The sequence below is a fragment of the Perna viridis genome, chromosome 8, assembly GCF_037379345.1.
Source record: "Perna viridis isolate PV_CMFRI_1.1 ecotype Kerala chromosome 8, ASM3737934v1, whole genome shotgun sequence".
In the NCBI taxonomy this organism is placed as follows: Eukaryota; Metazoa; Mollusca; class Bivalvia; order Mytilida; family Mytilidae; genus Perna; species Perna viridis.
The window spans coordinates 2009288-2024536 of record NC_142452.1 but is presented as its reverse complement, the minus strand read 5'-3'; the positions used below and the strand labels follow the sequence as shown (position 1 = coordinate 2024536).

At 32.3% G+C, this 15249-nt stretch overlaps 1 protein-coding gene across 2 annotated transcripts; it reads right to left on the bottom strand.

The window, feature by feature from the left end:
• Positions 1-26: 26 nt before the first annotated feature.
• LOC148608908 (splicing factor 3A subunit 2-like) lies at positions 27-15180 on the bottom strand. 2 transcript variants are annotated; one of them, XM_088541983.1, is made up of 9 exons: positions 15029-15180; positions 7088-7248; positions 6148-6219; positions 5854-5900; positions 4652-4761; positions 3713-3762; positions 3184-3324; positions 2689-2757; positions 27-494 (listed from the first exon to the last, which is right to left on the bottom strand). In XM_088541983.1, exons 2-9 carry the CDS (start codon positions 7211-7213, stop codon positions 105-107), a joined length of 1005 nt encoding a protein of 334 aa, XP_088398109.1. In that variant the 5' UTR covers positions 7214-7248; positions 15029-15180; the 3' UTR covers positions 27-104. The 2 variants fall into 2 exon arrangements, with proteins under 2 accessions (XP_088398109.1, XP_088398110.1); XM_088541984.1 differs by having other exon boundaries at positions 15025-15128.
• Positions 15181-15249: the final 69 nt, after the last annotated feature.

Here is a 15249-nt window from a genome sequence, read left to right as displayed (position 1 = left end):
ATGGTATAAAGAGCTGAACTACAGTGTAAATTTTTACTTTTATTTGATAAAATGACTCCACTTTATAAAGACAATCCATATTGGTAGTATAATTGTCAATGAGTTTATGACACTTCTGGAGGTTTGGATGGAGGTGGAGGAGGTGGAGGGGCAATGGGCCCTGGCCCTCCCGCTTGTGATGTCCCAGGAGGTGGCACTGGAGGTGGCACAGGAGGAGGAGGGGGAGCTGGCATTCCAAGTGGTGGTCCATGTGGCATCCCTCCTGGTGGTCCCATAAATGTTCCTGGGGGTGGGGCCATTGGAGGAGGAGGTCCTGGTCTCATCATCATGCCAGGAGGTGGTGGTGGCCTTGGTGGCATCGGCATTCTGTGCGGGCGTGGTGGTAATGGCAGCTGAGGCACATTAGGGGGTGCCTGGGACTGCTGCTGAGGAGGCCCTGATGATGCAGGCAATGGAATCTTTGAATCTCCTTTGAAAGCAAACTGCAGGAAAAACTGAAAAATAAATCACTTAAATATATTCATCCAGAATGTAGACACAAACTAACATTAGTCATACAATAGATTTATAGGTATCATAATGAGTGAAAGCTGAATAATGCAAAATATCAACTCAAGTTATTTAATTTCAACATAATAACAAACTTGGTGAGGCTCATTTGTTATGGTATTGATATTAAATAACGCAAGTTGATATTCTGCAATATTCAAGTTGTAAATCCTTTTTCTCCATGATTCCTATGAAAAGATTTTGGCATATAACATCTGTCATGGTGGAAATTCTTGTGATCTCCCTTCTATGACCTCACCAATGACATAGATCGAACAATCCTCATGCTATAAATGCATATAATACCGTTAAGTATAGTATCTCAGCAGTTCACCGATACAACAATATTGATCATAACTTTTTTCATCAGAAAATAAGACCAAGAGTATTTTGCATGTTCAGATCTGAATTAATTTCATACTTATTCTTTACTGATAACATGCTGATTAAAAAGATAAAATGTACATATTAACTCCATGACTGCCATCTTAATAGTTTCATGTATTATTTTGTAACACTGGGTATAGTATGATAGTAAAAGCAAGGAGACTATGATTATAGCAAGTAACAAGATATCCATAATCCAAGTACAATGACCAAGAAAACAGATTAAACGTTATAAACAAGAATTCTGTGAGTGACGGCTCAATAGTGATACCCTCTATTTCAATCACGATATAAAAAAAATAAACAGTTCTTTGTTAAAAGAAAGTTTTCCAGAAATGGATCCGGCCATATGGCATACCAATAGGAAGAATGAATCCCACCATAGGATATACCAACAGGAAGAATTGATCCCACCATATGGCATACCAACAGGAAGAATGGATCCTGCCATATGGCATACCTACAGGAAGAAAGGATCCCACCATATGGCATACCAACAGGAAGAATGGATCCCACCATAGGATATACCAACAGGAAGAATTGATCCCACCATATGGCATACCAACAGGAAGAATGGATCCTGCCATATGGCATACCTACAGGAAGAAAGGATCCCACCATATGGCATACCAACAGGAAGAATGGATCCTGCCATATGGCATACCTACAGGAAGAATGAATCTCACCATATGACATACCAACAGGAAGAATAGATTCGCATACCTACAGAAAGAATGGATCTCACAATATGGCATACCAACAGGAAGAATGGATCCCACAATATAATATACCAACAGGAAGAATGGATCTGCATACCTACAGGGAGAATGGATCCCATCATATGACATACCAATTGGAAGAATGAATCCCACCGTATGACAAACCTACAGGAAGAAAGGATCCCACCATATGGCATACCAACAGGAAGAATGGATCCCACGATATAGCATACCAACAGGAAGAATGGATCCCTACATATGATATACCAACAGGAAGAATGGATCCGCAAACCAACAGAAAGAATGGATCCCACCATACGGCATACCAACAGGAAGAATGGATCCCCCCATATGGCATACCAACAGGAAGAATGGATCCCACCATATGACAAACCTACAGGAAGAAAGGATCCCACCATATGGCATACCTATGGGAAGAATGAGTTTAAATTTCAAGCCACTGTGATGAAACGAAAATTTCAACTTTCAAAATATTAAGTAAAAAATAAAACAGGAAGTTGTTGTCAAATTTTTATCTGAAAATGAATCCCACCATAATGGCATACCTACAGAAAGAATGTGCTAAAAAGCCTCTGTGATAAGTAGTTGCTGAGAAAACTGACAAAAAATTGTTATGGAATTAAGGACAAGGGTAAAACAGTATACAGTTTCATAACATGCAGACACTATAGAATAATTAAGTATCCCACACTCCCTAAAAACAGGGTATATTGACAAGGTGCAGCCAATCACGCATTCCAACAAAGAAATAAAAGGAAAGAGTATGGCAAACAAGCTTAACTCCATGGACACAATTAAAACTCATTTTTTTATTAAAGAAAGGCTTCTTAATCTTACATTAATAAAAGTAAATGCCATTCAATGATTGGTATTATCTTTTTGAGAATTAATTTTTTAACATTTCTTATACTAATAGTAGATTTTCAGCAGGAATGTGATAATTGACACTTGATTTGGGATAGAAGGAGGTCAAGAGTCAATAATCACATTCCATGTAGTTGACAGGTGTTACCTGTTTTGTTTCCTTATTCCAGTGAGTCCATAGCTTCTTGGAATCCTTATCCACTTCTCTACTGGGTACCTGTAATATAGAGCAGACATCAGAAACTGGTTGTATTAAACTTTACTTTAGCAAATCTTACATATTTTTTCTACCCATCTTTTTTTCAGTTTCAATCTTCTGCCATGATAAAAAATATACAACTGACAGTAACATCAGGTTAGATTCAAAGCATCTTCCCCTAGGCATCATGAATAAACTATTTAGATATTTATCTCACCCTCTGAGCTACTTGAACCTTTTTTAAACATTTACATGATAATTAGATGGAAAAAAATAAGTACATTACTGTAATAAAGCCAATTTATTTGTGTGTGCAATTTATGTTTCCAAATAATTTAACGAGAAAAATTGCTAAAAATAAACTGCTGGGACAAGTCTTTTATTACGTATGTCATTTAAGTCTGGAAGTCAAACAGCATCAAAATTGAATTGACTATAACTCACCTTGAAAGCAATTGTCTCATAAGGCTCAGCAGCAAACAACAAATACTGCCACTTCCTGTCTGGTGGCTCCACCTTCTGTTCATAAGCTGCCATAAACCTATGTCTGGGCATTATTCCCTCAACTATCTCTGGATAGTCAATCTAAATAGAACAATCAGTATACAGTTTGTTTACTATACGAAATGTTTACTTAAATAAATAATGCAGGTGAAAATAAAAGGACAAAGTGCATCCGATAACATGGTACATGTATGTCTAATACATTATTTGGATTATTGGTCAAGTTAAAGCATGTTTGTGATTTGTCTTATTGCCTTTCAATTTTGTGCAAATGTATAAACATAAATCTTCACCTAGTAAATTTTCAAAAAAGCTAATTTTGCCACTTTATGAAAAGAAAAAAAAATTAACAAAAAAGAGACATAAAGATTCCTTTTATTCAAAATGAATTGGAAATTGTTATTTACAGAATATTAGACAGACAGACAATAGAGTTACAACTTTTTTGGGCAAATGATAATAAACGTACCTGAAATAGCAAACTTTGCTGATGGCTTTCGGGATCTCTTTGCTTTGTTACTAGAAAAGACAAACACTAGTCAAACAAAATAGTCTATCCAATATAAAGCTAAACAGATCCTTCTTTTCTGGTCACAACATTTTATTATAATTATATAAAAACCATTTTATAATAGTTATATGATTGATTGTAGTTTAAGGTCCTATGGCAGATATTTCATGCATTTTAGGATGATAATGATTGAGAGCTTGCTTTGTACTACACTGACATTCTTAGCCTGATCTATAATATGCTGTAGAACCTGCAAGAGATATCAATATCACAACCAGTACTGAGTATCTTCAATTTAATTCTTTGAAAAAACTTGTTTTTTGGCCGCTTTTTGACCTCTTTAATTTTGAAATAAAAAAAAATGGTTGTGTCAATAACACAATAATCAGAATAACCATCATTTTGTGGTGAAAACAGCAAATGTTTAAGTTATCACACAAAAACCAAGTATCTACAGGTATCTACATGTATCTACAGGTATTCAATACACAGATGAAGAAATGGATGCCAACAGCCAAATTATATCACCACAATTTTTTTTGTCGTGGTTTAAAAAACTGCCTCACTCCTGTACCATTAAATAATTAGCTGCATTAAAAGCACAATATGCTGATTCTGCTTTCTGCTTTTATAGGTGTTTCAAGTGTCAAAACTCTGATACGAAACAGCAAAAAAGAAGAAAAAAAAAAACAAAGAGGAGATTCCATTCAGAAGGCATACATGTATTTTACAAGAAATCTTGAAATCTCTTGAATTATTTAATGGATGGGCAGACATTATTAAACAGTGGTATACCAACAGACCTTTAGAGTCTGATGATGTGGCTTGAGATCCTATAACTTTCTTTTTAATTTTAGACACTTACTATTTTTTTTATGTAAACATGAAGATTTATACCTTTATAACCAGGGCGACCTATTTTGACAAACTTTTTTATATCAACTCTTGGTTTCTCAGGGGCTGGTTGGGCAGGGGCTTCTTTGGCCTCCTTGGCAGCTCTTCTAGCTCTAAAATAAACACACAACTAATTAAAAACAAATACTAAATTCCAATGATTTCATCATAAAAAATTATCACATTACAAGGCTACATTGCTATTTTCTTATGTAATTAAAGTTATTAGCCTGCTATATTTGTTCATCAAGTACCTTAAATCACAACATGTGTAACAGGAAAAACAGTACCATATGTTTTCCTTATGTTCCATTCCATAAAAACATGTCTTTGTTTTCTTTATGTTTAGGACAAATAAAAAAAACTTATGAAAAACATTTAGAAAGGACTAATGGATTAATTAATAAAAAAAAATGGTAATTATATGTGTTTCATAGGACTTTATATGAAAGGTGTATGTTTTTTTGTATATTTTTGGAAACTGTATGTTGTCATATGCACAAAAACAAATATTTCCATACTGGTCCTATAACCAAATATTTCCATACTGGTCCTAAAAACAAATATTTCCATACTGGTCCTAAAACAAATATTTCCATACTGGTCCTAAAAACAAATTGCAATTTTTCCTGTGTACATGTATGTATCTTATTTCATCAAACCTTAATACTGGAAGAAACTTTCCATGTCTAAATATGTACAATTAATAAGTTCTAGCACTGTGAAAGGACTTTGAAATTTAGGTAAATTTTTCTCTTGTGCCATGAAGGTCCATTCAGACATGTTAAAAATATTTCACAAAACCTTCTGCTTAATACTTTAAAGTATAAACTACTGGTATTTGTGTGTTAACCTGTTTATTATATAGCTGAACATGACTTTGGTAAGTAAAGAACTGAATTTAAAAAAAAGTAACATGAAATGAAAAGTAACACATGGCTGACAAGTTTAAAGATATTTACCTAAGATTCTCTCATTTCAAAGGAAAAAGTATTTGTATAATATTAAAAAAAAACCTTGGATCAGTGACCCATTTCACAATATATTGTCATTGTAAAATTGATGGTAAGCAATGACATCACACTACTATTTTCTATTATGATTTCAAAACTTAGGACTTAATAAATATTTAAAATGATAACTCTATTCTGTATTTTTTCATGAAAAGATTAAATATATATTTTTTAGGGAAAATAAACACTTACAAATTTGCTTGATGTTTCTTCCCTTGAGTATGAGCTAAATAGCTTCCCTGTAAAACATAAAAAACATGAAGTTAATAAGTCAAAAGCTGTGTTAACAACTTTTCAAATATGTCTATTTGAAATTGGCACTAATAATGTCAATTGAATGGAACATTTTTGCAAAAATGAAATTATTTCAATTACTAACCCCATAAGATTTGGTTACAGTAATGCTACATATTTTTTATATAATATACCAAGTAATATTTGAAGTTAAAATGCTGAACATGTTATATGATACGTAGCCGTACAAACCTCATTGTTGTGAAGTGTTAGACATAGTTTACATTCATATGATCCCAAGTGATTCTTCATAAAATATGGATCCTGAAAAATAAAATTATACATGTATATATTCAATTTTTTTATAGCGTTGACATACTATAGTTTCCAAACCAGTACAATTAATTATCCTCTCTAAACATGGACCCATTACAGGAACAATAACTATAATAATTCATGTGACATCTAGTGCTAGTATACAACAGATATACATGTACTGACATTAATTGATTGTATATAATATATAGACAATAACAGTGTATTGACTTGAAAGAAAAACAATATATATGTATGAGGCTTAAAATCTAGGTAAAATGCTAGGCTTGCCCAGTGTTTTTTTTTTCTTTTCAGATATGTGCTAAATTTTAGTCTTTATTTTTTTATCTTTACTGCAATCCTAATCACTTTTAAAATCAAGTGTATTTTTTATACAACATGTTTTTTACATTTCGTCTTCACTAGGGGTACTCCTACAGTGACACTATGACAAACAGTTAGTTAATGCAAGGGTAGGAAAGAAAGGTGAGAAGAAGTCTTATATACTGTCATTGAATGTATATCATCAATAAATGTACTATTAATACAAGCACATTTTGGTTGCTCAAATTGACAATCTAATTAAAATTAACCTATCAATTGTTCCATTCAGATCAAACAACACTCCATTAAATTATTGAATAGGATAAAAATGGGCATCTAATAGAATATTTTATAGTACTAAAGAACTGTGCAAGGTTTCAAAACAATTCTCAATCTATCATCTGGAAACCATGTTGCAACAGAAAAAATTGTTCAATAAAAATGAAAATTGCATGAAAATTAACATATTTAAAATGTAGTTGGAAATGAATCATTAGTTTAACATGTTTTAAGTATTAAACTATATATTTATCCATATACATCATAGCAGTACCTTATTAAGATCGATAGTTTCCAAGGCTAACTGCCTTAATCTCTCCCTTCTGTCCCTGTTTGATTCTGATGCAGAAGCCACTCCACCAGATCCCGTCTTTCCTCCAGCTCTGTGCTGGAAGTCCATGGTAGCTTATTTTTACAATTTTACTTCTGAGAAAGCTGTAAAATTAGAAAGTTGATCATTCAAATAAAGATTACATAAATTCATACCCGTAAGTGAATCACAGAAATATTGATATCAAAAATACATGTACAAATATATCTTTACTATGAATTTTGGTTATATCAATATAAATTTTTAAAAAATAAAGAAGACAAGATATAGGATATATAATAAGGCCATAAAACATATATCTGCTTATGAATACCTGACCAACCCTATTTCATTTTATCTGCAACTTAAAGGAAAAAATTCATAAAAATCAGTAATTTCTATTTGAAAACAAAAGTACATTTCCACTTAAGTCATTCTGGTATTTCAGTTAACTGGTTGCTTTCATATTCCTATGCTGAAATTGAATAAATGTTTTCGTGTAGACAGTAAAATTTTACCTCATGATTTTATTGAGAAAACCTGTGCCAAAATGATAAGCAAGCAAAGCTTACATGTAAAGAAAAGTCATACAAAACAAAGTATTATTTGAATTTAAGAAAATAAGTAAAAAAAAAAAAAGACAAAACTTACCCCTACTAATGGGGGTTAGTCATGCCATCAAAGCAAAACATTACATTGTGATCTTTAGAAGCTTAAGAAATATTAAAAATGCAGCCAAGACTTAACATTTTAAAGATGTCATAATTATTTATTCAAAACTAATATAAAACACTTTGCTTAGCGCAGCATAATATGACTGCAGACAATTGAACACTGTTCACTTGAGGCAAGTGTGGACAAAATATTAGTTTTTGACACACTTTAACATACGAACCTACAGTTCATTATGGACACAACAACTGGTTTGACTACAATATTGCACAATATTTTGAAATTCAATTTAATTATAAAGTTCTGCTTTCAGTCATTAAAATCAGATGGAAAATATAATCAAAGTGCTGTTAGCACTGGAGATTTTTGATTCCTGTGAAAATTATAGCATGAATAAAATTTCGAATAAGGAGGTAGATGGTAAGACCTAGGGTAAGGGGCATAACTCTTAAAAATCAATTGTACATTTCTTAAAACCATTTTACATAGATATCATGTAAGCATCTCTGTAACTTGGAGTCATTTCATTCCGTTTCAAATGAAAGCTTGATAGGCTTTGGTGAAATTGAATTCAATACAAACATACATTATATCACTGATTTTAAATAGTTATGTCCTTTACTCTGGGTCTACCTCCTTAACTGATGTAAAATAAAATTGTGATCATACATTTGCATTTTTCATATTTAATATCAAGAACTGTTTTTTTTCCTAATATGTATTAACTGAATGTCAATCCATACTTCTGATCCAACTTCACACACAAATATAAATCACCTTTTTCCTAAATTTTTAAAACTGTCCAAAAGTTAATTTGCATTAATATAAAAAACATTATAGTAACAGATTGTTGATTATACTCAATTAAAACCGATTTCAGCTTAAGAAAATCATTTCCTTAATGAACATAAGATTTCCATAAACTTGACACTTTTACCAATTTGAATTTTTCCACCAATTTCACTTGGTTAAAATCACTGCTCTTGCCTTCCTACTTATTAATGGAAGGATGGAGAACAAGATTCCCACACCTTTCCACTTATTTATAAAACTACTCTTTTTCCCCTTTTGATGAAATGACCTGAAATAAATTACAGCAGACATCCAGAAGATCAGAAGGTGTAAAAATGTGGAAACTGTAGATTTTATTCAATTATTTTTAAAAACAAAAAAGTTGTGATCAGTTAATGTTAAAATAATGACTAATTTTCATAATTAAATTCATGGTGGGGAGGGGGGGGGGTCACTTCTTTTTTTAATACTCAATTTTTGTTTGTGTTGGTAGAAAGAAAAATGTGGTATGAACATGAAGCTAAGATATTGTAATGTAAAAAACTGAAGGTTTTACCGGTATTTCGATATTCACAATACTTTTTCACTTGAGATCGTTCAAAGTGAAGTTGTCACTGTCGATTAAGTAAGTGCAAGATGTCATTCCCCGCTGTGTGATAATGTGAGATTTCAGTTAGTTGCAAATCTATTTAATTACGGTCTATGTTGATATGAAGACTAGATCTCAATTCTATATGCATAAATAATAGAATATTACTGAGCTGAATAATTGCTAAAAAAAAAAAACAGTCTTCAAAAAAATTACGCTTTTGGTCCCTATGACCCTTTGTTACACAAAAAAATTAAGAAATATATTTATACACTGATTGAAAAAATACAAGCAGGGATTCAATGACACCATAAGAATCCAACTAAAACATTTTTCAAAATTGGATGAAAATTAAAAAAGTCGATTTTTTGTGACTTTGGCCCCTATAGACAAAATAGAAATATAAATAATAATATTATACGATATATAAAATAATTGTCAGAACTAAATGAGAAATAAACCTCCTACATCAATTTTGAATAAACACCTATTTCACTGAACAGCAAGGACAAGTGATCCCATATAACAAGCTACCTCTGGCAACAAGTAACAATATATCAAAGTTTCATGACTTTTGGTTAACTACAACTAAAGAAATTGCAGGCAAACCAAAAAATTAACAATAATGACAACAGCATCAATAATCCATCATATATGTAACTAAAACACACTTTTTGCGGTTGTATAAATAGCAACATTTTACTTTCATTCGAACAGATTATGATAAAACCTTGCATTCAGGTTCAAACCAGGAACTGTTCAACCAATAATTTTACAAATATATTAAATGTCTATCGTCTCCTTGAGATATCTTCACCAAACATAACGGATATACAAAACCATATGAGTGTGAATTAGTTTCATATTCTGGATGGCTGCCTATCAAAATGGCCGCCATCCAAAATATTATAAAACTTGGTATTTAGATTTAAAATTGTATGCTGAATTCAAAAGTTTGGGTTCTGTGATAATATGATGAATGTGAGGGGACTTATATGGGACTTGCTGGCAAACACAACTGAAACCTTGTTACATTTATTTTTATCCTTTTTCTTTACATTTTATACAAAGGAAAGAACTTTTTAACCTGACGGTTGGTAAGTACTTGGGATACTTTTATATCATTTATTCCAAACCATTTAGGTTCTTACCAAAGTGGTTTAAATTTCAAAGAAAATGTTTTCATTTTGTTTCAATTGTAACAGGAAAGCCTCACACAGTGTTGTAGTGGGTAGTAGATTTAAGTAGATTAACATGGTCAAATGCAGTGTATGATCAGTGTGGGAAACCATTTTCTTCCCCAACTTGCCATTCTGGCTAGTGGAATATTGATCTTGCTAGCCAAATAGAAATTCAACTAGCCAATTTTTTGGGGGTTTTTATGTCTGTACTATCATTTGTTTTCTCTTGGATTTGACTATCTTCTGCCTTTCTTTTTCTTTCTTCAACTATCTTTTCATTTGTTTTTAAATTTATCAAAAACTTTTCCATTTTCGAATATTCCCTCCCATTGAAGTTTTTCATGTACAATAAGTACTCTATTTCTGAACACATATTTTAAAAATAAAATTATATTTCAACAGATTCATCATTATGAAACAAGAAAATGTTTATCATTGCTTCTTGTTCATTTTTATTTTGACAATAAAATATAATAATTTAAGGTAACATATCATAAATTACCAAGATAATTTTGTTTGAATACTAATTCGAGATCTGGACCGTCACGTAGGTTTTGGCACATCCCATTTTACCGGAAATTAAAATGGCAGATCGTAAATAATGCTTTACATCAATAAAATTGTACATATCATGCCAAAATTCACTCGACATATTAGATCTAAAGCTAAACTTCTTAAAATGTAGGGAAAATGTTTTTAATGTATGTTGTTAAGGGATGTCTACCTAAATAACCTGTTGGCTGCTTAACTTTCCTTGGAACTTGCTAATCAAATGACTGTTGCCAAATTGACGAGTATAATCTAATGAGAACTCGCCAAATTACACATATACTCGTATTTTGTGAGCTGGCGAGTGATGGTTTCCCACATTGTGTATGTGAAATTGGTTTAGATATTACCAGACTGAATCTCATATGTTGTACTATTCTTTTATTTGTGCAACTAATATAAAACAATATTTTTTTGCAGGAACACAGGCGTTTTTACCAAACATGTCTGTCGTTCCTGCAGTATTTCATTTTCACTGCCAAAGGATATATTCTTTAACTGAATCATTTTGTCACTGTACTATCATCGAGCATTCTTGGATTTTGTGGCAACAGTATCATTTTGTGAGTCAAATCATGCTTTTCAATTACACCGCTAAGTGGTGTGAGTGCTACCATTATAACATGTACATGTATCTTTCTTTCGTAATGGTTCCCCAATATACATGTAACAACGAAAAAAAAAACATATCCCAAAAGTAACAAAAAGTGACTGTCCTAAAGGAGATAATTTAATATTCTCTTCACTCAATTAAATAAAAAATGTATGATCAAAGATCATGTCTTGTAAAAATAAGTTAATCTTTTCGGATATTCTTGAGGTCCTTTTCTATTCTTTTTCTTATTTTGAAAAGAAATCAATATGGTTCAAAAGTTTCAGGAAATGTATGTACAGTTCCAATGGCTGTTAAAGAACCTAACCTGCCTCAGAAAAAATAGCCATGATCGTAATATCCTAATTGTAGTATAGCTAACGGCTTCTTACGATTATAGGAAAGGCATTCAATATCTTCTTGAAATAAATGGACAGTTGTGTCAAAAATCTTTGATGTGCATTTGTTTATGTAAAATAGCTGCTGGTAAGGGTAAAATATAATTTCAAGTTTGGTGAAACTCAAGGTGCTCACTTTTATAGCCAATATAAGCAACGCCTAATATATGTGCATAGATAATGCAGCAGCTGACTAAAACAGCAACAGGTTTTGTGACAAAAAGATTAAAACAAATTTACATTATAAAAAACAAAAAAACAGCTGTATTATAAAGCAAGGATTTATATATAGCAAGGATTGGAATCTTGCACAATTTTACATACATGTAGTATGATAATAAATGGGTTGCGTGGGGTGATATACAGCAAGATTTTCCATGATGCATTTCGTTGATGCTGATCATGCCCTGTTAATAGCGGACGATTTCCATCGCTTCAACATGTCATCACGATAAATGTAGATACATAGTGTATTCTGACCCATATGCAGTCAAACCTCCATGCGTCAAACTCGGATTAGTCAAAATCTCGGATAACTCGAACTAATTTCAAAGTCCCAGCAAAACTCCCCTTACTCCAATACAATTTCAACTTGGATGACCCGAACTCGGATGAATCGAAACCTCAGACAACTCGAGGTAATCAATCAGTCCCCTCAAAAGAACTTCGATGTTAATTAACCCTGACATCTCGAAGTCAACTAATTAGTCGGAAAACTGATTGTTTATTACAAACCATGATTGAAGTGTGTTTTAACAACAATTAGCGTGGTTTTTAAAATTAATTTGTTGACACTCTTTATGGTTTGATTTGTTTACTCAATTATTTAAAAATTGCGTGTGTTGTTACAAGAAACAAATTTTATTAATAAAATGTGGGAATTTACACTAACAGTGATATCGGATATTTTGATATTTTGAAAAAATTTATAAAAAATGCATATGAATTGTAATGGTATCTGACTATTTAATGAAACATCAAACAGACAATAGTAAGGGTATTTCAACGACTACATTCGTTTCGCTAAAGAATTTGAAATTTCGTCATAATATTGTAGAGCACATGGTTTGATGATACTCCTGATTGTGAATCAAACAAAGCAGCATTTTATGAACTATGACATTTTTTATATAGAAAAATGAAAAGGAAATTTCACTAAAACACTTGGTGCTGTTCAGTATTTCAAACATGATATACAACATACAAAAAAATATCTTCTGATATGAAACACATGACATTACGAAGTACCGTGTAAAGTGAAGTACATGTACATGTACAAGCACAACAAACAATCATGGACCAAACTACTAGCATTTCCGGTTTATCCTCGACCTCGGATTACTGGAACTTTGGATAATTCGAACATTTTCGCATGGTCCCTTCGACTTCGACTTAACGAGGTTCGACAGTGGTTTGAAAAAAAAATTAATATATTCCACCTCAAATTGCCTCCAGACTTTTTCAATGTTTTGTTGTGATCAATACCTTGATTCGAGACCTTAATCTCTTATCAAATTTTCAACCTGGTCCCACCTTCGAAGGCAGTCTTCCCTCCTCATTTAAAATTCAAAAACCTTTTTCCAAACCAGATCAATCATCACAAAATTTATTTACAATTGATCAGAAATGGTATGAGGGTGTATATAAGGAGTCTTATAGCTGTAGCTTTCCCTGCATTTGTGATATCAATGTTTTTATATGCCTTGGTTTTGACTCATGACTGCGTAGCCCTGCCCTCGACAGCTGTTTCCCTCCTCATTTAAAATTCAAACTCCTTCTTCAAAACCTGAACAATGGTAATAAAATTATTGTAAATTGTCCGAGGGTGTATATAAGATATTTTATAGCTGTGGCCTCCCATTCTTTCGTGATATCAATGTTTTTATTTGACCAACTGTTGATGTAAAAATGGCAGCCTGAGTCACGCCCTCGAGAAATGTATTCCCTCCTAAATCAAAATTCTAACTCCTTCTTCAAAACCTGATCATCATTAAATTTGTTTTAAATTGATAAAAAACGGTCTGAGGGTGTATATAAGGATGTTTATAACTGTAGCTTTCCCTGCTTTTGTGATATCAATGTTTTATATTACCTAATTTTGACTTCAATAGCAGTATAGGTGGCAAATAGCTGTGGCAAGTATACTGCAATCTCGCCATGCGAGATATTGTGAAAAATTATGAGATGCGAATCCTTCTATATTTAACTCCTTGTGTAAAAGCATACTAGTGAAGGGAATCTGGGTCGTTTCGCCCCGAATCCTGTTCACTCCCTGAGTCGTTTCACCCTGATTCCCGTTCGCCCTGGGTCGTTTTTCCCCCGATTCCCATTGGCCCTGGATCGTTTCGCCCTGGTTATAAATTTCCATGCAAAGTATGGGGAATCAATCTCCAGTTAGTAAAAATTCTAAATGACTAATTAAATTATATTTACAATTGTGGCATAAAACCAGTTATACTGTTGTTACAACATGTTGATTGAAGCTAGCTAGTTTATAGTTAAACAATATCCTAATTGTTATTTCAAATGGTCAAGCCAATTAAAATAATAACGATTTATAATAAAACTAATTAATCAATTTGCTATTACAATGTCAAAATAACAAAAGAAAGTGGATGATAATTAAAAGCATTAAAATTGAAGTATATATATATTTTTTTAAATGATGTGATATTTTATTAATGAAAAGAGCAAAATATAACCAGGGTGAAACAACCTGGGGCGAACAGGTAATTGGGGCGAAACAACTCGCTCCCTGGTAAAGAGGTAGTTCTCACAACTTACACAACTTGTGACACAAGCAAGTAATTCTCGCCAACTGCTTTTTCATCCCCTCATGTGAAACAAGTTCATGCTCAAAATTCAAGAATAACAAATTGCTACCAGATTACTGATATTTTGCTGAGAAAAATGAGCTATCAAACAACGATTTTCATAGGGGAATACAATTTTGTTGAGCCGATTTTCGAGAATTGCTTGTCTAGGAAAATGGCGATACCCACTCACTGACTATGTCGACCAGTATTATCTTAGTATATTACAATACGTGTAAAACAACAGTGATAGCTGACTTAAGGAAAAAATGGGTAACTGAACCGTAATTGAAGAGATTGATAAATAAGTATTACGTGCCAAAATGCTTGGGCTAATTTCTTTCCATTCGACGCTTTTCCACGTTATGCCTGGTTTTTAAAATGCCGGCCTTTCGGGGAACCAGTTGTTAATCTCTAAACACTTAACTTTTTGATTGATATTCTACAAAAATGTATTTGTATGATACTTTTACAAATTTTATGAAAAAAAATATTGAGTTTTAGTATAGGAAAGAAAATTCCTATATTAATTATTTTTCC

Coding starts and splice junctions, on each gene's coding strand:
- LOC148608908 (XM_088541983.1), bottom strand. CDS start 7,213: ATGGACTTCCAGCACAGAGCTGGAGGAAAGACGGGATCTGGTGGAGTG. Junction 4,762..5,853: donor AAGAAACATCAAGCAAATTT/GTAAGTGTTTAT, acceptor TGTTTATTTTAG/AGCTAGAAGAGCTGCCAAGG. Junction 495..2,688: donor GGAATAAGGAAACAAAACAG/GTAACACCTGTC, acceptor TTTATTTTTCAG/TTTTTCCTGCAGTTTGCTTT.